Source organism: Schistocerca americana, chromosome 8 (assembly GCF_021461395.2).
Source record: "Schistocerca americana isolate TAMUIC-IGC-003095 chromosome 8, iqSchAmer2.1, whole genome shotgun sequence".
Taxonomy (NCBI): Eukaryota; Metazoa; Arthropoda; class Insecta; order Orthoptera; family Acrididae; genus Schistocerca; species Schistocerca americana.
In genome coordinates, this window is record NC_060126.1 from 255,726,163 (window position 1) to 255,753,137 (window position 26,975).

General features: G+C 41.6%; 1 protein-coding gene across 1 annotated transcript in view; it reads right to left on the reverse strand.

The window, feature by feature from the left end:
* Positions 1-26,663, reverse strand: part of LOC124545746 (alpha-tocopherol transfer protein-like) — a 50,068-nt gene extending 23,405 nt beyond the window's left edge. The window contains exons 1-3 of the mRNA XM_047124688.1: positions 26,539-26,663; positions 5,991-6,130; positions 1,975-2,134 (exon numbers count right to left, since the gene is read on the reverse strand). Coding sequence (XP_046980644.1) covers positions 1,975-2,134; positions 5,991-6,129 — 299 coding nt within the window. The 5' untranslated portion in view covers position 6,130; positions 26,539-26,663. The remainder of the gene's footprint in view (positions 1-1,974; positions 2,135-5,990; positions 6,131-26,538) is intronic.
* Positions 26,664-26,975: the final 312 nt, after the last annotated feature.

Consider the following 26,975-nt stretch of genomic DNA (forward strand, 5'->3'; position numbering starts at 1 on the left):
TGATGAAATCGTTGTTGCAATGGCAGCCAACGCCGCGCACAATTCCCGATCGTCAGGCAGTGAGCGTGATGTGTCGCAGTAGTTGAACGTCCAGTGGTTCTCAGTACCGAAGGTGCTTCGAACCATTCTCAAATGGTATACGTACAAGATCTATGTCATACAGCATCTTGCACCACAGGACTCACAACAACGTGTTGACTTCGCTCTCCACTTCCTCGCAAAGACTGAAGTTGACGAGGGCTGGCCCTGGACCATCCTATGGACAGACGAAGCTCATTTTTCTCCGAAGGGTGAGGTGAACACACAGAATGGCCGACTGTGGGGATCTTCACCTACAGTCACAGTGCATGAAATTCCTCTATATGATGAACTTGTCACCGTATGGTGTGGCCTCGCGGCAACTTCCATTATTGGCCATTCTCTTTTGAACAGTTTGGCGCTCGAGGACCAAAGATGCACAGTAGAACTGGCCAGCGGTTCTGTGATATGCCAGCATGTCATGCCCGCCCTACAGTTCCCAGACCCATTGAACTGAAGAGTTTTCATCTATGATGGGGCCCCACCGCACATCGCTCGTGAAGTTCACCTGCTTCTCCGAAGTACATTTGGAAACGATCCAATTATCAGCCCATCGTTTCCAAATGCTTGGCTGGCACGATCACATGATCTCACTCACTGTGATTTCTGGTTGTGGGGCTACTTGAAGAACAGAGTTTACCAGGGGAGCAGTCACACATGTGCTGATCTGAAGCGTAGCTTATCAAGAGAGGTAGCCAACATACCTACGGACATGCTTCGTTCTGCTGTGCAGAATAGAGTCCTGCGCTTTGAGACTCTTCTGCACACTAATGGGCGCCATATTGAGCTCCTTTTGTAGCAGTAATGGTACCGATAAGTAACGGTATGATATACCGTAGGATCTCGTTAAAAGTGTTTCATGTTCCAGTTGAATTGCTTATGCATTATATCTCTCCCCACGTCCTTGACATTAATGCTACCACGTTTGGTCTTCGTACGGTAAATGGTTTCTTTGTTATAACGTGTTAAATACTGAAAGTTTGATTATAAACACCCGGTATATTCAGGCTTGTCAAAAATACTTCACCACTTATATGGCAGCTTCATCTGCCGTTTACGTACATTGACCGTAGGCTATTTTCGGTTTTCTTCTGACTGACTACTGCTGTGGTTACAGCTCACCCATTCAGAACCAAATGAGATGAGTTTTTTTAGGCTTCTTGACTAACCATATTCTTATTTTGGATATGTTTTCGTCAAGGTCGTCAGCAGTTTTCCATTATCATTCGCTTAGCAACTTAACTGCCGCGATAATTCACTGCACTTATATCGTTAGCACGGTATTAAGTCGTTTTTGGTGTAGCTTCATAATCAGTATCGTACTTGCTTTACTTCCAGCCAGGATAGATTCCTTAGACACCTCACAGTCAACATAAAGGAAGGAAGGAATAAAAGGGAGGAAAATGAGAGTTTAACGTCCCGTTGGCGATGGGGTCATTAGACGCATAATCTAAGCTACGATTGGAGAAGGCTCAGAAGTAAATAGGCCGTATCATTTTTAAAGAAGCACCTAAATATAGCGTTCTCGGTGGGTGCCTGAACCCGTGTTGTCAAAGTCAAATGTGTTAATCAATGCGCCATCTCACTCGGCTGCGAAAATATTGCACAGTTTAAGCTCTCGTTTCACGTCAGAGATTCGCCCGCAGAAGCTAGCGAAGACAATTTGTCTGTCTAGCTGTTTCATACGATTCTTGTCACATTACGCAGATTAACTACTTATTTTATGGATCGATGTTTTCACTAAACGGATTATTTATTTTTGCAATGTTGGGTATGGACATACGGGGTAGAATGAACCTTTTTTCTATTAGAATTTACTAAATGTAGTGCATTTACTACAGCGGTAAAATAGAATACATGACAACAGGGCACAAAAAAGTAGTCAATGATACTTACCGTGAAGACAGATATTTCTGGGCTTTTGGTGAAAATGGATCCCGGTTGATGAATATATCTGGAAGGGCGGACCGCAGCGTGTAGAACGTATCCAGCTTCTGCTTCGTCTTCTCCAAAGAGAACTTGCAGCCACGTAGGAACGTCAAAATCCACTGGTCATCTGGAAAAGAAAAGCCCTGTTACGAACGCCAATACTTTGTACACTAACAAAACAGTAGGAAACACGAGAGTTGCGAGAATGTTATGAGACAAAAGTTCTGATCTGTGCATTTTATTTATAATGAGCTGAGATTGATAGACACTCCAGGATATCTCAATATATAAGAGGCAGCGTTCTGCCTGACTGACTCAACATCGCCCAGCCGAATCCGCTAAGGACAGAAACTTGAAATTTGGAGATGGTGTGGATCTTATGCGTCATTTAAGAAGGGATTTTTCAAAATTCCAGCCGTAAGGCGATGAAATAGGGGATGAAGAGTCTTTTTGAAAAAGTTTCGATGAGAACAGTTTTGAAGCTAGCCCTACGAAAACTGGTATTTGGTTTCTCGGTCAGAAATAAAGAAATGCATGTTTCAGCGTTTCTGGAAGTTTGACCCTATGAGGGTTAAATACTGGGTGAAAGCTTTTAATGAACATTCGCATTTGACTTCCTGGTTGCAAATAAAAGAAAAATAGGTGTTTCAGTGTTTTCGGAAATTTTACCCCTACGAGAGTGAAATATGAGATGAGTTTTTTGTATGAATATGTTTCATTATGAAAGCATTTTTAACGATGAATCTATGAAAAGGTAAATTTTGTTTCAAATTAGAAATAAAAAATACATGTTTCATTTTTTCTGTAATTCATCCCCTATGGGCTTGAAACCTGGGATGAAAGTTTTTCTAGAAATATTTCAAAAAAATGGCTCTGAGCACTATGGGGCTTAACAGCTATGGTCATCAGTCCCCTAGAACTTAGAACTACTTAACCTAAATAACCTAAGGACAGCACACAACACCCAGCCATCACGAGGCAGAGAAAATCCCTGACCCCGCCGGGAATCGAACCCGGGAACCCGGGCGTGGGAAGCGAGAACGCTACCGCACGACCACGAGATGCGGGCGGAAATATTTCATTGTGCATGTGTTTTTGCAGATAAATCTATGAAAACTTGTATTCAGCTTCTCTGTTAGAAATAAAAAATACGTAAGTCAGAGGGTTTTGCAAATTCAACCCGTAAGAGGAAGAAATAGGGTGAGGATGGTTCACTGACTCATCGTTGTTCAGATCAAGCCACGAAGAATAAAAACCTGAAGTTTGGAGAGGGTATGAATCTTATACTGTAGGCATGGTTCCAGATGGGACTGTCCGAAATTCCGCTCCTAAGGGGTTGAAATAGGGGATGAAAGAATTTTTGAAATTATGTCGCTATTAAGTGTTTCTGCATTTTGGAAATTCAGCCACTAAAGGGGTAAAATAGTGGGTGAAAGTTTTTTTGAAAGTAAATAATTGCTAAGGAACTAAAGGATTTTTAAGGCAACATCTATGACAATTGGTATGTAACTTCTCGGTTAGAAACAATAAAAAAAATGCGTGTTTCAATGTTTCTGGAAATCCAAGCTCTATGGGCGTGCAATACTGGATGAAAATTTTTAAGAAAATATTTCGCTAAATTTAAAAAAAAGTTAAAGCTAAATTTATGAAAATTGGTATTTCGCTTCTGGGTTAGATATAAAGAAATATTTCTTAGGAGATGAAAGTTGCTGTGGAAATATCTCCACAAGAACGCAAAAAGCTTGATTAACAAACACTTTGGACTACTGTTACGAGAATTGCTTTTCAGTCAGTACACTCAAACGACACCATGCTTATATGGCCTAAATTAACTTGAAAAGTTTAGAATGTGCTGCAGTTTGTGAACAACACAGAAATTCGATTAAGTAAAAACAAAAAAATCTCTGCAGTTCGTACAGTCTATGCAAGCGATGCAGCGTCAGCTAAGTTAGTCAGTAATATTAGTCGGTAGAAAAATTCTGCATCGAACTATCTACTTAAGTGATGCAAGGATTTCTATTAGGACTTTAAAAGCTCATATATGCAATACAGTCAACGTGGATTAATGGTACAAACACTAAAGCAATGCCGCATGCCGCTAGTGGGGCAGCACTCTATGAACCTGCCTATAAATACCCATGTTTGCTGTCCTGTACTCTCCGGAAAACATTCTTCAATCCTTGTATACGCCTTGGAGAGAAAATGGCATTTGATGGAGAACTGTACGTAAGACGTGTCTCACGCTGAGAGAGTAGGTTTCAAACGTGCACGATTGCCTAATGTCTGCAGATCTAGTAGGCCATCATGCACTCTGTTTTTTTTCTTTCTACCTGTGGGTAGACTAGGTGCACTTTGACATCTGCCCAAAACATTAAGTTGTAGAGAGTTTTTTTTAAAAAAAAAAGAATAGGTTTTCTGAAGTTAGTGACATTGAAGAAAACTGGTTGAAAATGTATTTGACCAAACCAACTCACGCACTGAGAGTTTCGTACAAAATAATTGTGTACACAGACAGTTCATCCATTCCGTGAATCGAGGATCTCCTCGGTTTTCACCTGTTATCGACATTGATACTGGCAAGACAACGGTCCCAGGGGTTCTAAGACTTCCGAAAATGTTTTAATTTCAAGTCTGAAGTCAGCCAACAGATGACAAAATAAATGTTCTTTTCGTATGATATAATTACAGCTTAACAATTATTAATTTTTTCCGTTTGCTTGCACTGAGAAACGTTTCTTCCTGCCAAATTTCAAGATTCTAGATAAAGGCGAAGTACCCTATAGGTTTTGATGAGTGAGTTTGAGAGTATCACAATATGTGACATAAATAACCTATGTTTTGGTTGTATAGACTTAGAAGCTTCCATTCATTACAGCGCCAAGTGACAGTAGATCTTAGAATGCGACATAAATTTCAGCTTTATACGCCAACCGTTCCTGAGAAAAAAGGACTTAACAGACGGACGAACTGACGGACTGTCGGATAACAAATGGCAATTTTTTTTTCCTTGTGATATAATTACAAATTCAAAATTTGTGAATTTTTTCCTTTACTTGTACAGTGAAACCTTGCTTCTCGTCAAATTTCGTTATTGTAGACCAACGGGAAGTACCTAATAGGTTTGGACGAGAGAGGTTGCGAGTATCAAAATGTGTGATTCAAATTTCAGTTTGATACGTCTTCCAGTTCCAGAGAGGATTTCAGTTGCTAAGAGCTGATGGTAGGGTTCAAGTGTGGTGCAGACACTACGAACCCATGGACCCAAATTGTCAACAAGCACTGTACAAGCTGGTGGTGCCTCCATAATGGTGTGGGCTGTGTTTACATGGAATTGACTTGGTTCTCTGGTACAACTAAACCGACCATTGACTACAAATGGCTGTGTTCGGTTGCTTGACCATTTGCAGCCATTCACGGACTTAATGTTCCAAAACAACTGCGTCATGTCCCAGGCCACAATTGATTTCGACTGGTTTGAAAAACATTCTGGGCAGTTCGTACGAATGGTTCGGGCACCCAGATCGCCCACCATGAATCCCATTGAACATTTATGGGACTTAATGGAGAGGTCAGTTCGTGCACAGAGTTGTGCAGCGGCAACATTTCTACAATTAAGAACGCCAATAGACGCAGCATGGCTCAGTAACCTGAAGGGAACTTCCAACGAATTGTTGAGTCCATGCCACCTCGTGTTGCTGGAGTACTCAGGCAAAAGTAGATTCGACACGATATTGGGAGATATCCGATGAATTTTGTTATCACAGTGTAGAACAACGAACATGCTCTACAACCAACAAACAGGGCAGAATGCTCTAAATTTTATCTACAACCAACAAATAGGGTAGAATGGTCCAAATGGGGAACATTGGCCAGTGTCGTGTGATTAACTGTAGGCTGTTCAACGTGCCTGTAATGGAGACACCTACAGACGTGCTTTGTCCTCCGTGCCGCAGCCAGTCTGGCCGCTGTGTGACGTCACTCACCGTCGCGTGCTCTGAGGTGCGGCTGCTTGCTCAGCCAGTCCTTGATGTGCTGGATGTCCTGGTCTCTCCTCTTGGGGTCCTCGTTCAGCTCCTTCACTGCTATCGCCTCAAGTTCTGGACTCACTTCTCGATAACCCATCCTGCAACATATAACTCTAAAACTTGGCGACAAATACTGGGACTCTTTGGTATCATATCATCTGCTTTCATCTCAAAAATAAACGTGCTTTACATATACTTGCGTTAATAAAGAGCTGAAGGTAACAAAATGAACTCAGGGAGACATAATGTCAAAAATTCTGACATAACAAAAAGGCAGGGAAAAACGACAAGATCGATAAAAAGGAGAGACGCCACACACAGTTTGAAAATTTATACTGGTAACTGTAGGGCCAATCCCGCCAATTTATGTCCCTTGTTTGCGAAGCCAGACTGTACCTGTATTCTGCAATCATATGACAGAGGTAGAAGCGATATATCACCAGAACGATCTGTAGAAGAGTAAAATCTATTAAAAAATGAAGAATTTCTTTCAGAGAATCAGTATGATTTTAGAAAGTCCAGCCTTTGAACCGAAAACCTGTTCATAATAAAACAACTGAAATAGAAAAGAACAAAGTGTGATGATGAAACCCACATAGCATTTATTGATTGATAACCAAGTAATTATATGTAACGATGAGCATAAACTGGAAACCACTATCTACATTTCTACATTTATACTCCGCAAGCCACCCAACGGTGTGTGGCGGAGGGCACTTTACGTGCCACTGTCATTACCTCCCTTTCCTGTTCCAGTCGCATATGGTTCGCGGGAAGAACGACAGTCTGAAAGCCTCCGTGCGCGCTCTAATCTCTCCAATTTTACATTCGTGATCTCCTCGGGAGGTATAAGTAGGGGGAAGCAATATATTCGATACCTCATCCAGAAACGCACCCTCTCGAAACCTGGCGAGCAATCTACACCGCGATGCAGAGCGCCTGTCTTGCAGAGTCTGCCACTTGAGTTTATTAAACATCTCCGTAACGCTATCACGGTTACCAAATAACCCTGTGACGAAACGCGCCGCTCTTCTTTGGATCTTCTCTCTCTCCTCCGTCAAACCGATCTGGTACGGATCCCACACTGATGAGCAATACTCAAGTATAGATCGAACGAGTGTTTTGTAAGCCACCTCCTTTGTTGATGGACTACATTTTCTAAGCACTCTCCCAATGAATCTCAACCTGGTACCCGCCTTACCAACAATCAATTTTATATGATCATTCCACTTCAAATCGTTCCGCACGCATACTCCCAGATATTTTACAGAAGTAACTGCTACCAGTGTTTGTTCCGCTATCATATAATCATACAATAAACGATCCTTCTTTCTATGTATTCGCAATACATTACATTTGTCTATGTTAAGGGTCAGTTGCCACTCCCTGCACCAAGTGCCTATCCGCTGCAGATCTTCCTGCATTTCGCTACAATTTTCTAATGCTGCAACTTCTCTGTATACTACAGCATCATCCGCGAAAAGCCGCATGGAACTTCCGACACTATCTACTAGGTCATTTATATATATTGTGAAAAGCAATGGTCCCATAACACTCCCCTGTGGCACGCCAGAGGTTACTTTAACGTCTGTAGACGTCTCTCCATTGATAACAACATGCTGTGTTCTGTTTGCTAAAAACTCTTCAATCCAGCCACACAGCTGGTCTGATATTCCGTCGGCTCTTACTTTGTTTATCAGGCGACAGTGCGGAACTGTATCGAACGCCTTCCGGAAGTCAAGAAAAATAGCATCTACCTGGGAGCCTGTATCTAATATTTTCTGGGTCTCATGAACAAATAAAGCGAGTTGGGTCTCACACGATCGCTGTTTCCGGAATCTATGTTGATTCCTACATAGTAGATTCTGGGTTTCCAAAAACGACATGATACTCGAGCAAAAAACATGTTCTAAAATTCTACAACAGATCGACGTCAGAGATATAGGTCTATAGTTTTGCGCATCTGCTCGACGACCCTTCTTGAAGACTGGGACTACCTGTGCTCTTTTCCAATCATTTGTAACCCTCCGTTCCTCTCTAGACTTTCGGTACACGGCTTTTAGAAGGGGGGCAAGTTCTTTCGCGTACTCTGTGTAGAATCTAATTGGTATCCCGTCAGGTCCAGTGGACTTTCCTCTATTGAGTGATTCCAGTTGCTTTTCTATTCCTTGGACACTTATTTCGATGTCAGCCATTTCTTCGTTTGTGCGAGGATTTAGAGAAGGAACTGCAGTGCGGTCTTCCTCTGTGAAACAGCTTTGGAAAAAGGTGTTTAGTATTTCAGCTTTACGCGTGTCATCCTCTGTTTCAATGCCATCATCATCCCGGAGTGTCTGGATATGCTGTTTCGAGCCACTTACTGATTTAACGTAAGACCAGAACTTCCTAGGATTTTCTGTCAAGTCGGTACATAGAATTTTACTTTCGAATTCAGTGAACGCTTCACGCATAGCCTTCCTTACGCTAACTTTGACATCGTTTAGCTTCTGTTTGTCTGAGAGGTTTTGGCTGCGTTTAAACTTGGAGTGAAGCTTTCTTTGCTTTCGCAGTAGTTTCCTAACTTTGTTGTTGTACCACGGTGGGTTTTTCCCGTCCCTCACAGTTTTACTCGGCACGTACCTGTCTAAAACGCATTTTACGATTGCCTTGAACTTTTTTCATAAACACTCAACATTGTCAGTGTCGGAACAGAAATTTTCGTTTTGATCTGTTAGGTAGTCTGAAATCTGCCTTCTATTACTTTTGCTAAACAGATAAACCTTCCTCCCTTTTTTTATATTCCTATTAACTTCCATATTCAGGAATACTGCAACGGCCTTATGATCACTGATTCCCTGTTCTGTACATACAGAGTCGAAAAGTTCGGGTCTGTTTGTTATCAGTAGGTCCAAGATGTTATCTCCACGAGTAGGTTCTCTGTTTAATTGCTCGAGGTAATTTTTGGATAGTGCACTCAGTGCACTATCCGCATGCTGAAATTACTGTGCCAATATTATAATATATAGTTCTGTACTGAGAAAACAAAAGTAACGGCATTTGGAAGAGTCGAACACACAAGATTAAAAATTGTCAATTTTGGAAAGTAGAAAGATAATGAAAAAGTAAAACGTTTTAAATATGTTGGACATTAAATTAATTATCTATAAGATAAAGATGCACATAAAAATCGTAAAGTTCTTGTATCAGTATGATACTGTAAACAGAACTTTAAAAAATAAATGAGGAAAGAAATTAAAATTGAGTTTTGTGGAACTATGAAAATTTATGTACTTACCCACGACACTGAGAACTAGACCCTCATCAAACGACAGACAAACAAGATTCAAACATCTGAAATGAGAGCCCTAAGAACTGTGAAGGGATGTATAAAATTAGCTAAAACGAAAATGTAAATATTTAAACAGAGAATTTGAATCAATAAACGATGATTACCGATCTATTTGCATTCTTCCTGCACTATCCACAGTCTTACAATATGTAGTCCACTAGCAGCTAACAAAGTACTTAACTAAAAACAACCTACTAGACGAATACCAATCAGGCTGCCTTAATAAAGGCAACAGTTTAGCACAGGTTTGAAGTGAATGCACAAGATTCTTCTTAGACTTTAGCAAAGTTTTTGACACTTTCGACTATGGCATTTTACTTGCCAAACTCAGCAGCCTAAATTTCACAGTGGAATGGTTTTACTCATACCAGATGCCTCGGCAGCAGTGCATTGTGCCTGGCACCATAAAGTTACAATGGAGGTAGGCAGTATCATGCTTCCCACAGGGCTTGGTATTAGCTCCTATGCTCTTTTCACTGTAAGTCAATGTTGTATTATCAGTTTTGTCACGTTGCAAATTCACATGTACACTGAGGACCTCCTGTTGTATCTTAGTGGAAGACCAATAAACATGAAGACACCTACCAAGAATGGCAGTATTGAACTGTATGCGGTATCAAAATGAGCATAGAATAAAGCGTTAAAGCTGAACCCATTCAAAACACAAGCGGCACTATTTGGTCATTCTAGGCTCATTATCCCGAAATATTGGGAATTCCTAGCTTCTTTAATATTAAATGGGACCAATATCAACATCTCTCCCACAGCAAAACGTTCAGGGGTAACAGTAGATGAAAATCTAAATTGGACTGAGCACATAATTGCAGTCGGCACAAAGGCATCAGAATCTCTCCATGCCCAACGAAAAAATAAAAAAGATCTTCCTTCTTGATCTGAAAAAGAAACTTGTGCAAAAACTTATGCTTCCAATTGTCGATTACAGCGATGTTATCCTGCAACGACTTTCTCTGGAAACCTTGCAGCACCTGAAACTGGATATGAATGCCTGTGTTCGATATAACAGTCACATTCAGCTCTTTAATAATATTTCACTATCATATGGCTACGAACAGACAAGCAGAGAGATTTCCACACACTCTGCCTCCTCTATTGCCTTATCAGCGTACTCTATCCTCAAATCCCTCCTCGACCTTAACGCTTTTGCCTGAATAACACGGCAAAACACCCGTTCCCTGCTGAGGAAAGTCCTCTGCCCCCTATTTCATCGATCAACCACTTTCTCCAAGACCTTTTCAGTAGCCAGTTAATACTGGCAGTGTTTCTGGTATTGCTGCTTCCAATAATGATAACACTACTACTACTACTACTAATAATAATAATAATAACAAAATTAAAATAAAGACAGATATGAAAAGGATGTGTTGGTGTACAAAATGGTGACAGAGACAAATATAAAAGGAATTTATAGGTGCACAAAATAAACTGAAAGAAAATGTCGCAACACCACAAAGTAGGTAATGTAAAGTAATGGAAGCTCGGGAATACATTTGTCAGGTAACATATTTAAGTGATTAACACTGCAAGAGGTAAGCCATTGCAAATGTGAAATGCTGGAACATTAATAACGATGTAACCACCAAAATGTTGAATGCAAGCATGCAAACGTGCATGCATTGTGTTGTATAGATGCCGGATGTCAATTTGTGATGTGGAGTTCCATGACTGTTGCACTTGGTCAGTCAAAACAGGGACGGTTAATGCTGTTTGTGAATGATGCTGGACTTGTCGTCCGATGATGCCCCATATGTGCTCAATTGGAGGCAGATCTGCTGATAAAGCAGGTCAAACCAACATGTCGACAGTCTGTAGGGCATGTTGGGTTACAACAGCGGTACATGGGGCGAACGTTATTCCGTTGGAAAACACCCCTTGGAATGCTGTTGATGAATGGCAGCACAACAGGTCGAATCAGCAAATAGACTTACAAATTTGCAGTCAGAGTGTGTGGGATAACCATGAGAGTGCTCCTGCTGTTATATGAAATCGCACCCCAGGCGATAACTCCAATATGGGTGCAACGTATCTAGCACGGAGAGGGCTTGGTTTCAGGCACTCTACTGGTTTCCTTCTAAGCAACGAACGGCCATCAGAGGCATCGAACAGATCTAGCTATCATCAGAAAACGCAACATAGCTCCACCCTACCCTTCAATGAGCTCTCGCTTGACAGCACTCACGTTGAAAATGGGGGTGGTTCGGAGTCAGTGGAATACACGCTACAGGTCATCTGGCTCGGAGCTCTCCTTGAAGTAACCGATTTGTAACAGTTCGTTGTGTCACTATGGTGGCAACTGCTGCTCAAAGCGCTGTTGCAATCGCAGTACGATACGCCATTGACATACGCCGAACAAGATGGTGTTCACTCTCGTCAGTGCCACGTGACAGTTCGGATCCCTGTTTTCTTGCGACCGTTCATTCTCGTGAGCATCGCTGCCAGGAGTTATGTACAGTGGCTACATTCCTGCCTAGTATTTCTGCAGTATCGCAGAAGGAACATCCAGTTTCTCATAGCCTTATTAGACGACCTCGTTCAGACTGAGTGAGATGTTGATAATGGAGTCTTTGTCGCCTAAAAGGACTTCTTGACTAACATCAACTCAGCATGTCCGGTCTCATAGGTACTAACGTTCACGACCGTTACAGCGTGTATTTACAGAAAACCTGTTCTGCATCCTCACAGTGGCCCTACTAGAGCCATTTTTATGCGACTGGTGCGAAATTTGATCAGACATCACCTTTCAGGTGTAGAAGCACGCCTACCAACTTTCGTTTATTAGCTGTTCGTCAGTACTATTTATTCAAATTGTCTCTACAGACACTCAGATCGTTTTATTGCTCTTAAAATTATTGTTATGCCTTAGGTAACTGTGATATAAGAAAGGCGCTGTATGCATGAAACCCTGGTCCGGTGTAAGAGAGGGACTGAAAGACCAAATATGATTAGATTATGTAAACAAATAAAGAAATAAATAGAGATAAACAGAAGGACGATGTGAAAGACTGTCAGACCGGCGATTACCGCGACAAGTCATAAAATATGTTCCCTATGGAAATAAATGTCTTCAAAGACGCGAGAAGACGGGACAGGCGTAATGCCAATGCCCTGAAAGTGAAAATGTTGACATTTGTGGGCCACTCATCAATGTCTAGTGTCATCTATGAATAAAACGTACAAATGACTTAATGAGATGCAGAGGGTTAACATCACTGACATTGTTAATAAACGTGTGCATCATCTGTTTGTCTCCAGCAATGGTTGCCAATCTCCTTGTCCTCTGCCCTTCAAGGTTTCCTGTGCCATTGCTTACATTCCAGATCTTTTCCTTTCCGGCTCTCCTGCTAATTCATCTTCCTAAAAGCTTCCCGCCCACATTAAACATGAGTATGTTGTAGATGCTCCCGTCCGCTAAGACGAGAAGGGCCGTGTTACAGGGTTGAATACGTTCCTGACTTCACGAACACCTCGGTTGGTCCGATAAGTCACTCCTCTTAATCCCAAATAACACGTCTGTGGCTGTTTGAAACAGCGGGCGAAACGCAGCAATCGGTTTACTTATAATTATTAGTTGCCTTCAAATGTATACGGACGACCAGAAGCACATTATGACCTCCCTTCCCCACCGAATTGACGTTATTTTCAGTGTTAGAGGCTTTGTTACACGTCATTAAAGTGATATCTCCTAGGGATAACTGATTTTTAGTCCGGTGTTCTTTGCGAGAAACAGCCTCTATGCCATGTTGCAGGCATACATCGATTCTCTTTTTCATATGCTACACACACACACAAACACACACACACACACACACACACACACACACACACACACACCGAAGTGACAAAAGTCATGGCATAGCTCCCAATATCGTGTCGGACCAGCCGCGCGGAGTGGCCGCGTGGGTTGAAGCGCCATGTCACGGACTGCACGCCACCTCCCGCCGGAGGTTCGAGTCCTCCCTCGGACATGGGTGTGTGTGTCGGATCGATGACCTCGGCATTTTGGTCCCGTAGGAATTCACACACACTTGCACATTTATGTCTGACCTCCGTTTGCCTGGCGTAGTGCAGCAACTCGACGGAGCATGGACTCAACAAGTCATTGGAAGTACCCTGCAGAAATATTCAGACATGCTGCTCCATAGGCATCCATGATTGCGAAAGTGCTGCCGGTGCAGGATAGTGTGTACGAAGTGACCTCTCAATTGTCTTGCATAAATGTTCAATAGGATCCATGACGGGCGATGTGGGTGGTCAAATTGTTCGTTCGAACTGTTCAGAGTGATCCTCAAACCAGTCGCGAACAACTGTGGCCCCGTGACATGTTGCATTGTCTTCCACAACAATTTCCTCCTTGTTTGGGGACATAAAGTCTATGAATGGCTTCATATGACCTCGAAGAAGCGGTTCGTAACCATTCCCAGGCGATGATCGGTTCAGCTGGACCAGGGGACCCAGACCATTCCATGTAAACACAGCCCAAACCATCACGGAGCCACCACCAGCCTGTTCAGTATCTTGTTGACGACTTGGATCCATGGCTTCGTGGGGTCTACACTACACTCAGACCCTTCTATCAGATCTTACTAACTGAAATCGGTACTCCTCTCACGAGGTCACGGTTTTTCTGGTCGTCTAAAGTCACCTGATACTGTCACGGGCCCAGGAGAGGTGCTGCAGACGATGTCGTGCCGTTAGCGAAGGCACTCGCGAAGGTCGTCTGCTGCCATAGTTCAATAACGCCATATTACGCCTCATTATACTAACAGATACATTCGTCGTACGTCCTGCATTGCTTTCTCCGGTTATTTAAGCCAGTGTTGATTTTCTGTAAGCACTGACACCACCGTGCAAAACGCCGCCGCTTTCGGTTTCTAAGTGAAGGCCGTCGGTCACAGCGTTTCTTTGGTGAGAGGTTATGCCTAAAATGCGATTTTCTCAGCACACTCTTGGCACAGATGATCGCAGGATACTGAATTCTGTAACCATATGTGAAACGGAATGTCCCATGCGCCTGGCTCCAACCGTCACTCCGCGGTCAGAGTCTGTTAATTTCATTAGTGCGGCCGTAATCAGGTTGGAAGCCTTTTCAATGGAGCCATCTGACTGCAGCTGATAGCCACGCCAATGCACAGCCCTTTTATACCTTGTGTGCGCGGTACTGCTACCAGCTGTATATGTGCAAGTCGCTATCCCGTGTCGTTTGTCACCTCAGTATATATATACTATGGAATTCCGAAAATTTCGAGACTGGATTAATAAAAAATAAAGATAACTTAAGCATGTCATTTGGATGCTTCAGGTGTTCTGTATAGTCTCCCCCTACTAGAGTAAAAGACACAGAACCCTCATACAACCGTTTGGAACTGCCAGGGAAGTCCTTATGTCTGATGTTGTTCATACTGTGCGTCACACTGGGTTCATTGTTGGTTACATTGTCAAAGCGTTGACAATTCATGTCAATTTCTGTACTTTGTCTACTGTGGTTGGTTCTTATTGATAACATAAAGCCTCGCCAACCGCGTTGGTTTTATTCACGTATTTCGTTTTAGTCAAATCGTGGCAGGCGCTCACGTATCGGTGTTTTCATTCTGCAGTCAGGGTGTAATGGGGCAAATTTTGCATACATATTTCTGTTCTTCAGAACATTCTGAACAATGTCTTGAACAACTGCTCTAGAGATACTATTCCATTGTGACTCGTGGCACAACAACGTTGCCACACTATGGCCGCCCGTCCACTACCTAATACTGCCTCCTCACAACGGAGTGGTCGACTTCCCATGTGCTGTTTGCAGTTGTTAGTTCAAACTAACACCGTAGTTACTGCGCTAGCATCGCTTTTATCTGATATGTACTATCCTTATAGCCATGTCTTCGCTCATGTACCTGTACGACTCATATATTGCAAAAGTCTCCCCCACACCCCTCTCTCTCTCTCCCGATCCTATTCCCCTTTCTCTGTATATCTACTGCTCTGCCTGTCTGTTCATTTTGTCCTGCCCCTAGCTCTGTCCATCTCTTCTCCCCCCTCTCTATGACTGTCTCCTCTCCCCCCCTTTTTCTCTCCATTTCCTCCTGCAGAATCCCTCTCTCCATCTCCTCCCCCGCTTCCTGACCAATACTCTCTAAATTCTACCTATCTCCCATACCTCGCTCTCCTCCGTCTGTCGAACTCTTCCTACACATCTCTCTCTGTACATCCCCTGCTCCCCAACTGACTGGCCATCTCTTCCTCCCCATCTCACTTTCATGCCCTCCTACTCTGCGGATCATGCTGGGCTGGGCAGTAGCTCAGCATCATGAAGACATGTAAAAATATGCACCCATGCATTGATTTTATGCGTGACAAGTGGCACATAAGGGCAGAGGATGTCTTTGACATACTGTTGCGCTATGAGAGTTTCGTCAGTGACTACTAGTCATGATCTGAATTCATATTCAATGGCTTCCCACAGCATGACGTCAGGAGTACCACTGCTGTTCCTCTTCAAACCATAGGAAGAATAGATCCTCTCCACGCGTCGCTACTACGCTGATTCACGACAGTAATCGGGGGAAGTATAGCACCACGATTCATCGTTAAACACAATGCAACGCTATTCACCAAAAATCCGTGACTGCTAGGCACGGTACTACCCTAAACCCAGCTGTTTCTGTTGTGGTGATAACGGCAGCCTATGCAGACAATGGTAATTCACTAGTCTGTCTGCTGCTATAGTTCAATTCATTTATCTTGGCGGCTCGCGCATGCCCGCCCAGACGCGGGAGATTGCAGCGTTGCCAGTTGTACGCGCCAAGAGAAGCAGCGCCGTAGCAGTGTAGTTCTCAAACTTACGTTTAGGGGGGAGCGCGCAGTTTATGAAGTAAAGCCACCACGGCCGCATTAAACCTTTCGCTGCTACAGAGACGTGCTCCCCGCATTCCACGCCGTGCGCGATTTTGTAACCACTGCACTGCTGGCCTGTGCAGACACATAGTGTTCCGACTGCTTTGACACACTTATCATTCGATTTCACAAAAACTATTTGGCCCAAAAATTTGATTTTGACACATCTTCTTGACTGATACCTTCCCCCCATAAATGACTTAATTTTGTTTCGATTTTCAACGCAGTTATATTGCAGCATTAAATGTAGTAAACCATTGCACGAAATTTTGAAGAGTTTGCAGAGGTAAAGTTCATAGCGTATACTTTCCGTATGTTCGATTGTAGTTACCACAATGTTGAGAATGAAATGTGGACAAGATACCTAAATTTCATATAAAATTTACTGTATAACAACATCTCATTTAATTTAAGTACCAGATTGGTGTCGTATGTAATATTGAGAAATATTCCGTCTTTCGCGACTGTAATAAACGTTTTATTTACACCGGGCGCGTTTGACTTTATTTTAAAGCACTTCAATCAATCAAAAGGAAGTACACAAGATACGTTAAACAAAACTGTGGACTTACAAAAACATTAGGACTTGAATATACTGTGTATCAGTGCTCTGAGCTATGTCAAATATAATTTTTGTGTGTGGCACACACAAAAGGCATTTATTTGCTAAAACACTGATCGGCCGACACAAACGTTGAATATTGTGTTACCTCAGCACAAAACTACGAAAGGTGACTTGGCAATGGAGGGGACAAAATGCTGTCCAATGAAGATGCTTCAAAAGAGAAAAACGCGTCTGGTCTAAATAAGACGCTTATTACAGTTGCAGAAGAGGAATATATTTCAATACCATTGGTAAAATTGCAACTGTGGAACAAAAACAAGAAAGAGAACATGAGTATTATTGTGTATGTGCCTTACCCTTCATTGTTGTCAATCGCTGCGATAGTCTTGTGCACCGCTGTAGTCAGTGTCGCAGTCCGAATCATCAGGTCTTAGAGTTATGACGATGGGTTCAAGCAGATTGTCAATTACAATTTCCCTGTCCATGTCCTCCTCCTGTAGCCTTTGTGCATGCCGAACACATTCAGCCCATGCTGAAGAAGTAATTCTGTCAAGTGCTTCGTGCAGAAGCCTTTCTGTATCGGCAATTTTAAATGTCACGTTTCGTTCTGCGACATACCCTTTCACTTGTGCCCAAATGAACTCTATCGGATTGTATTGGCAATGGTACGGTGGCAAACGCAAAACTGTGTGTCCATGTTCCTGCGCAATACAATCGATTTCATAAACTTTTGTGCGAGGCTTATGAAGCACTACAAGATTCAACATTTCAGCACGAGTTTGGTTGGCAGTATGTGGAATATTTTTACTTGCAAGCCATAACATGATATCGGCTTTTTTTGTACTTGTTGTGGGTGTCTTGTCAACAACAACAGAGTGATAACTCGCATTGTCCATTACAATCACCGAGTTTGCAGGCAAGTAAGGGAGAAACTGATTCCTAAACCACAATTTAAATGTCTCAGAGTTCATTTCTGAATGATAATCCCCTGAATTTCTCTATTTTGCCCGGAACACTAATTTGCTTTCTGGAATGACTCCAGAAGCAGAACCAGCGTGAAGCACAATTATTCGGCCACCTTTACCAACTGGTACTTTAAACCCACCCGAACCATCACTCATTTACCAACACGCTTTCCTTGTGTGATTTTGGTTCACCCATATTTCGTCCAAGAAAAAAATGTTCTTATTCCCGGATTTTCTTACTTCAATAATACATCTTAAAAACTGTGCCCTTGAAGCAGCGATATCACTACGTTCCATTAAAAACTTTCTTCCGTCATTTGTATGTACATATTTGAATCCAATGTTTTTAAGTAGTCTATTCATTGAAGTCATGCTACCTTTAAAATTTATTGTTTCACGCATTTTCACAGTGATTTTTTTTACAGTAGGAAATTCGCCTGTATTGTACATGTTGAGCACTTCTCGTCTTAGAACACCTTTGTCGAAATTATCTAAATTAGTTACAGTCCTCTTACGAGTGCGATATTTCCCTGGCGATCTGAAAAGTGGGCTTCCACAGGTCTCCGTAGATAACTTTCCTTCATTGGCAATCCGCTGAACGGTTCTCAAGCTAACGCCTATCGCTTCTGCAGTGCGTTCCTGAGATCTGGCGACATCCGTGATAGGTCCACCGTTTTCTGCTTCGCGCTTGAAAAAAGCGTGAATCCGGTAAATTATGTCCCTCGCCTGTTTATGAAGAGTTTGTCGCTTACCACCATTATCAGCCATGACAACTTGCAACAAATGCGATAAAAATTCACCAAAGAATAACTACAATCACATTTAACACTCGCACTCGCCAAGACATTCCCAGCAGACCGTTCAGAAAACTACTGAACACTCATTGGCTGTCAGCGGATGCGTGACGTCAGGTGCGTAGAACGAGCCTTAAATCGACCGCAGTCGTTCATGGTTCCAACTATACAGAGTGTTCATTTTAATTGGAGACATTGAAATGTCCACAGATCTACACATCGGATCAAACAAATTTATAACTAAATTTTTTTTGTCTCAGAGGGGGACATCCAATGATACCAAATTCGACGAATTTGTAGTCAAATTTGTTATAATTGGATGTCCCCTTCCGGGAGGAACTAATTTTCATTAGGATTTCTTTTGGCTCTGTGTGTCGTTTTCAAGAGATTTCAATGTCCCCATAAAATGAACACCCTTTATAACATAAACAGTGTTTATACATTGGGAAATATTCTATCTTTAGCAACTGTAACAAAACTTTCTTTATACCAGAGTCATTTCGCTTTTTTCTAAAATGTTCTGATTAAAACGAAGTTGGCGAAGTACACAAAACTGAATTTTGGACGTAATAAAACATAAAACTAAAATATATTGCCAGTGAGGCACAGTGCGCAAACATTTTGTTTTTGTCACAACGGACAGCAAATACTTGCCAAAACATAGATCAGTCGACGAAACCATTGAATATGATGTTGCCAAAGCAGCGAAGCAAAGAATTCCGTCAGACAATCAAATAGCTCGGCAACGTACGAGCCGAAATTCTGCTCTAAATAATACTTTTAGTACTGCCGCAAAAGAATATATCTCAATATGAATAGTAAAACAGCGACTGCGGAAGAGGCGATATACAAACAAAACGGATAACATGAGTATTGTATGTTTGCCTTTTCGTTGTTTTTAATTGCTGTGAAAAGAAATATTGGAGGAGAAAATTACAAAAACTGAAAACTTATTATGATTATAATGAAGCAAAGGAAATTTCAAAACATTACATTCAAACGAATAAAATTCATTAAGTAAGACACTTCGCTATTGTTTTTAAATAAATAAAATATTTAGTATGCAACAAGCCTTGAACTCAGAATCTTCCGATTAGCAGCCCAACACCTTAACCAATACGCCAACGCAGCTACTCATTTCTGGCATCTCCTGGAGCACTCTAAACGTTTGCAAAATACCGACAAACACTGTTGGGATGACTATGAATTACTCACGTTGCGTCGAAGTACAATAGGAAATAAACAATTACTGCTGTTCTTTATTGCGAAAAAGCGGTTCGTGAGACTGATACAAACACCTTTCCTTGCTATCGCCTGAATTAGGAGGCTTATTGTTTGTTTGGTTTAATTAATTAATAGAATATGAAGCAATTGGTGTAAAGAATGCTTTTTCCAAACTTTCTATAAAAGAAAGTCTGCTATCAAGACATTGCTTTTGTTCAATTACTTCATTTATGACTGAACGTTTCTAAAATTGAAGACACTCGTCCGTGCTCTGCACTGCAGTCGAGATCTGGCAACGTCGTTCTCTGTTCATTGGCTGACTGTGATTTGTGACGTCAAATGCGCAGAACGAACCTAAACTCGGCCGCCAAGATATATGACGCGCACCTTAGTCTCCGATCAATGGTGTGGGACGACACAGAACGTTACAGGGAATCTATTACTTGTTCTCGAATTACTTGTTCTCTGATTACAATGCGCTATGTGGTTGGTGCACAGTACAGCTGTTCTCCCTTGTTGTAGTCAGATGTGGTCGACTGAAACCTTAGCGTCTGTCCTCACGATCCATGCAGTCTAGTATCGGGCCACCGTGACATCCGAATGCTCCACAAAACTAGATATTGCACAATTCGACCAGGCACCCAATGTAGACCCATAATTAGGCTCATTAGAAACTCTGAGAGTGGTTGATAACGGTGCCTCACACGAGCAAGAGGCATCTCCGTATCCTTCATGGTGATCACTCGCCACCTGATGCTGTTTACGCCTATTATATACACTACCAGGCCAGGCAACGACATTGAGCACGAAGTTTCATGCGCATTGGCGGTCAATTTACATCCCAAGCAGAGTAGAATCTCTTATCACTTACATGCCTGATGACGGTACATGTACAAAGTTACAGCCAGCGAGACCTGACGGTACCTTCAGGTTGCATTACGTGTCATGTAAGACAAAACAAAACGACTGGCCGAATGGGACAAAAATCGGCACATGTGTTGTACATGTACTGACAAATAAATTATTACAGATTCAGAAAAAATGGATGATTTATTCAATGGAAATAACTTCATAAATTGAGCAGATCAATAACGCATTGTTCCACCTCTCGCACATATGCAAGCAGCTGTTCACATTGACATTACTTGATAAAGTTGTTCGATATCCTCGTGAGGGATACCGTGCCAAATTATCTCCAATTTGAACTTTAGATCGTCAAAATCCCAATCTGGTTGAAGAAGGGCCCTGCGCATATTCTGCAAACGTTTTCAGTTGTGTGTGTGTGTGTGGTGGGGGGGGGGATATGGCAACCTTGCTAGCCAAGGTAGAGTTTGGCATGCATGAGGACAAGCACTGGAAATTCACACCGTGTGCAGAAGGGCATTATCTTGCTGAAATATATGCCCAGAATGGCTTGCCATGAAGAGGAGCAAACGGAGAGTAGAATTCGTCGATGTGTCGCGGTGCTGTAAGGTTGCTGCGGATGACAATGAAAGGGGTCCTGCTATGAAAATAAATGGGACCTCGGAACATCACTCCCGTTTGTCGGTCCATATGGCGCTCAGTAGTCAGGTTAGCACCCCGCAGGTGTTCGTGGCGTCTCCAGACACGCCTTCACTAGGTATGATTAGACATCATTTATGTACAAAGAGATACTCTTTGTCTTGTAAGTATTATTCTATATATGATGGCAAAATAATTGTATGGCTACATATTGGACAATGAAAGTATTTTTCTGTACAATTGACTGATTTGTTTCTATTTATGAATTCCTGTGTAATACAGAACTCGTTATCACTAGGTGGCATAGTCATTCACTCACATAGTAAGCCTATATAGGCAAAGAGTAGGCACCGATGATATCGCAGCTGACTGGCTGGACACGCTTTGTACCATGTTTATATTGCTCCTGACTTTACTTCGGATTTTGTTCTGTTTTTCATGCTCTGAGTACTGATTCTATAATATTGTATTTGTCGGTGGAAACACAGTAACTCCTATTACAATAACTTGTTTCTTCTGATGTTTCATTTACAGTAGTTTAATGGTGTTGAATGGTTTGCTTGGGGTCGCCATATGTCCAAATTAATTGGGAATTCATCGTTTTGCATTTCAAGTCCCGGTGCCTGGCTATATTTTCTGAGACGTTCAAATGTCCCGGTTTATCGCCTTTTTCATTGTTAACAATGTCTGCACTGTCGAACAGATAGCAACCTCTCTACTAGACTCACAGCGGGCCATGTTTCTCACAGTGATGCTCTCGCAACACTTATTCTGCAATCGTACGCGCCGAGGTTCGGGTTATTGCTGTCTTTTCCAGCCATGTCCCAAATTTAAAAGGAAAGTGCAAAAATTTCGACAGATATAGCGAGGAATATTCCATTATTAACAAAAAGCACAGCAGAATATGAAGCCTTCTGCAAACTTGTAAAACATGTTTAAGTATCAGTCATGGAGGAACCACTGATACAAAAGATCACGTTGGAAAGAATCCAACGTACCATCCTCATGTACAAATGAAGCTCTCACAAATTGTTTTGTAAATCACTGCAGCTTAGCAGAAGAGAAAAATTATTGCTGCAGATTTGTGTTTTGCGTACCACGTGGCCAGTAAACATCAGTCTTTTACTTCTACAGACCCCCTTAATATGCTAATACCAAAAATATTTAATGAAACAAAAATTGCCACTCAGTGTGCCTCAGTTGGAACAAAAACATGTTCGATTAAGCAAGTTCTTCCACCTCATTCAGTTGATCTCATTCCTAGTGAACTTCAAAGCTGCTCGTTTTATATCATTAGAACCGACGCAAATAACCATAAAAACGAAAAATTCACATTTGATTCAATATTTTACCAACATAGACACAAACGTACATTAACTGGGAAGTTTAAGATGAGACACCCTAAATATGATGGTCAATTTTTGTGGACAGATATTAAATTATTTAAAAACTAATGTGAAGAAATGCATTGATCTTGGGGAGGCAGTGCTAACATCAATTTTTGAGGACAAGAGAGACATGGTACTAATAACGTATATAATAAACTAAAACTAGAAGCTGGAGCAGATGTTGAAAGAACTGGATGCCCTGCTCATATACTACGCAACCCATTACAAACAGCAGGTAACTTATTATCACTTGTAAATAGTAGATTTCAGCTATCAGTCGTCCATTTGATTTTTTCATTGGCAGATCTAATTTTCAGCTAGAAAATTCTCAATGAAGTGTGGATGAAACCCGACCAACAGGCATTACATGCATTGATCAAAAATGATAGTGCATTGAGAATGGCTAGTTTCTAGCTGAAAATTAGATCTGCCAATAAAATTTCAAAATGATGACTGATAGCTGAAATCTATTATTTACAAGTCAATATAACAGTCGCCGTGTGCAACAACCTTCTGAATGGAAAGTAACGTGATGAAAACTAATTATCATGTGACAATGATAAAATAATTCAAAAATTGTTTAATTGTTTTGACATATTCACTGTCAGGACGAAAGGCTAAACAGTTTGTGTGAATTTGTTAATATAGAACATAAAACTCCCCTTTCACATTCTAAAACGAGATGGATGTTAATGTTACCAGCAATCGAGCCTATTATAAAGTAAATCGACGCCTTAAAATCTTTTCCTTTTTTTTTTTTAATCAGAAGAAAAAGCACCCAACATTCTGCCAGACTTCTTCAGAAATTCTCTCAGTGAGGTCTGTCTTGGGTTTCTTCATAGCAATATAGCACCTTTCATTTCCAAGTATTAAAAACAGGAGGAAAAAGGAAGTCATATAGAAATGTTATTACATCAACAGAGAAATCGCAATGGAAAAATTGAAATTTCACTTTTTACCTTCTAAAGGTAAAACAGTGTTAACTAAAAGCAAAGAAAATGGAGTAATCTCCAAAAAAACAAATTCACATCTTTCATGAAGTAGTAGCAAAAATTTATAAAAAAAAAAACACGACTGATTATTTGAAACTGTGGACAATACCACTAAAAATAGTTGGCGTTTTTGTGTATGAATATGGAAAAAATGCATAAATGGAAAGATGTAAAAGTTGCTGGGATATTTGAAAATAAAAGAATGATGCACTTTTGTTAACCAAATCACTATGGTCCAACCATTCCAACTTTTTATTACAGTCTCCATACTGGAAAAACATGTGCAAGTACCTTTTTTCTATACCAGTAGACAATAGTAACGTGCAAAGAACATTTTCTTTGTTGGAAGTACAGTAGACGGACGAGAGAAATAAAATTTCAGTTGATACTGTTGAAAGTATTCTTCTCTGCCTTGAAAATTATGATCTTCATTATTCCGAAATGCACGATTAAATAGTAAACATGTCTTATAATTGCCAAGTCAAAAGCAAAACACAAAGAAATGGAATAAAAGTTCAGGTTTGTTTCTGCGGTATTATACTTAAGTTTTAAAATAGATGACATTGTTTTTTGCATATTATTTTTGTTCCTAAGAATATATGTACCCTATATATATATATAAGGGAGTTTTGGTAACTGGGGAAAATAAAAGAATGAAACTTTTTTGAATTCTACCAGGAAGGAGGTACACGGCTCGTCTATAGTTTAACCATGTCTAGACGGTCAATAACGCGGTTCGATTGGGTCCGCATTGTTACTTTGTATCAGGAATGACTCTCAACAAGGGAGGTGTCCAGGCGTCTCGAAGTGAACCAAACCGATGTTGTTCGGACATGGAGGAGATACAGAGAGACAGGAACTGTCGATGACATGTCTCGCTCAGGCCCCCCAAGGGCTACTACTTCAATGGATGACCGCTACCTACGGATATGGCTTGGAGGAATCCTGGCAGCAACGCCACCATGTTTAATGCTTTTCGTGCAGTCACAGGACGTCGTGTTACAACGCAAAATGTGCCCAATAGGCTGCATGATAGGCAACTTCACTCCCGACGTCCATGGCGAGGTCCATCTTTGCAACCACGACACCATGCAGCGCGGGACAGATGGACCCTAAAACGTGCCGAATCGACCGCTCAGGATTGGCATCATGATCTCTTCACCTATGAGTGCCGCATATGCCTCCAACCAGACAATCGTCGAAGACGTGTTTGGAGGCAACCCGATCAGGTTAAATGCCTTACACTGTCCAGCGAGTGCAGCAAGGTGGAGGGTCCCTACTGTTTTGGAGTGGAATTATGTGGGGCAGACGTACGCCGCTGATGGTCATGGAGGGTGCCATAACGGCTGTACGATACGTGAATGCCATCTTCCGACCGATAGTGCAACCATATCGGCAGCATATTGGTGAGGTATTCTTCATCATGGACGACAATTCGCGCCCCCATCGTGCACATCTTGTGAATGACGTCCTTCAGGATAATGACATCGCTCGACTAGAGTGGCCAGAATGTTCTTCAGACATGAATCCTATTGAACACGCCTGGGATAGATTGAAAAGGACTTTCATGGATGACGTAACCCACCAACCACTCTGAGGGATCTACATCGAATCGCCATTGAGGAGTGGAACAATCTGGGCCAACAGCGCCCTTGATGAACACGTGGATAGTATGCCACGACGAATACAGGCATGCATCAATGCAAGAGGACGTGCTACTGGGTATCAGAGGTACCGGTGTGTACAGCAATCTGGCCCACCACCTCTGTAGGTCTCACTGTTTGGTGGTACGACATGCAATGTGTGGTTTTCGCGAGGAATAAAATGGGCAGAAATGATGTTTATGTTGATCTCTGTTCCAATTTTCTGTACAGGATCCGGAGCCCTCGGAACCGAGGTGATGCAAAACTTATATATATTTATATATATACTTCTGTAGCTACAAAGGACATTCTCAAGCAATATTAGGTTTTGTCTCTCGGTCGATTGGATAAAGAGAAATGAAGATGCACTGATAACGCTAGATTTTCAACAACTAGTGAACTACGGCATTAAAACAATGAAGCCAGGAATCTTCAAGTTGTCTTGTGCAAATCCTTTTTGTTTGTAAAAAAAAAATTGGCCTTTTAATGACGTTAGTAACGTCTAACCAGTAATATTCCTTAGTATGATGCAGTAACCTCAAGTACACGGCACTAAATCTACCGCACAATTCCACATTGCTACTCCTCTAGAGTCCGTGAAACTTGGTATCAGGGTCGTAAACACACTTTAAGCTGTGCTGGTTTCAAGGAGCTTTTGCGCATACGCGACTGGTATGGCGCAGTTACTATTATTTATATTATTATTATTGACAGTGGCTGTAATTGTATAAATATGTTGATAAGCGTAACAGTTATACAGCAGATGCTATTTATTTCACACTCTTTCATTTACCTGAATATAACAATTTCTGAACACCCAGAATATGAAATCACGAGCCGCCATTGGCAATCTACTGATATTCAAGACCGAGTGATTGTTGCATTAAATGGGTTGGAAACGTTTGTCTAATTAACTCTGTTGCGGGAATCGAGGCAAGGTGTGAGAAACAGAAGCGTAGACATGGTGACATGTGGGGATACGGATTGGTCCTTGAGGCGTGCATGGGAGCCAAGATGGTTATGGTGACCTTTCGCCAAAAGCGTCTACCGAACCCACAACCAGAATGAAGCGACATATTGTTCAACCAATCTTTTTCGTGATTCAATACAATAGTTAGGCAAATTAATGGATAGCTAACAGTTTGCAAGTAAGATGACAAACAAAACTCGAATGAACAACATTCTTAACATCAGCACTCACCTTCAGTACACTTGCAGTCTTAATCAAGGCGTTTTCTGTAGGTCGTGTTCATTCTCTTTGAACGTGCACGACTGCAGAAATCGCTTTTATACAGCTGCACCTAAGATCCGGGTCAGGTTATCCGTGTAAAACGAATAAGTCGTACGATAGGCTGGTAACTACTGATAAAAAGCATCTTGGTGTTATCGGGCTAAAACAGCCGGATACTGAAAGACGTGCGCCTGATAGCGCTGAGCCAAATGAAAAAGACGCAGTTTAGTGAAATTTAACCAGTTCGTTGGTGACAAAGCTCAACAAAAGAAAAATGAAATGTTTGTTTGCACTGCGATATTTTTTGAACGAATAATATCATCTTTGAATACGAGCGCACTCTGTTATAAACAGTACTCCCGGTCTGTAAACATCGTGAGAAGGAAATTTTGTTGTCATTCCATGTA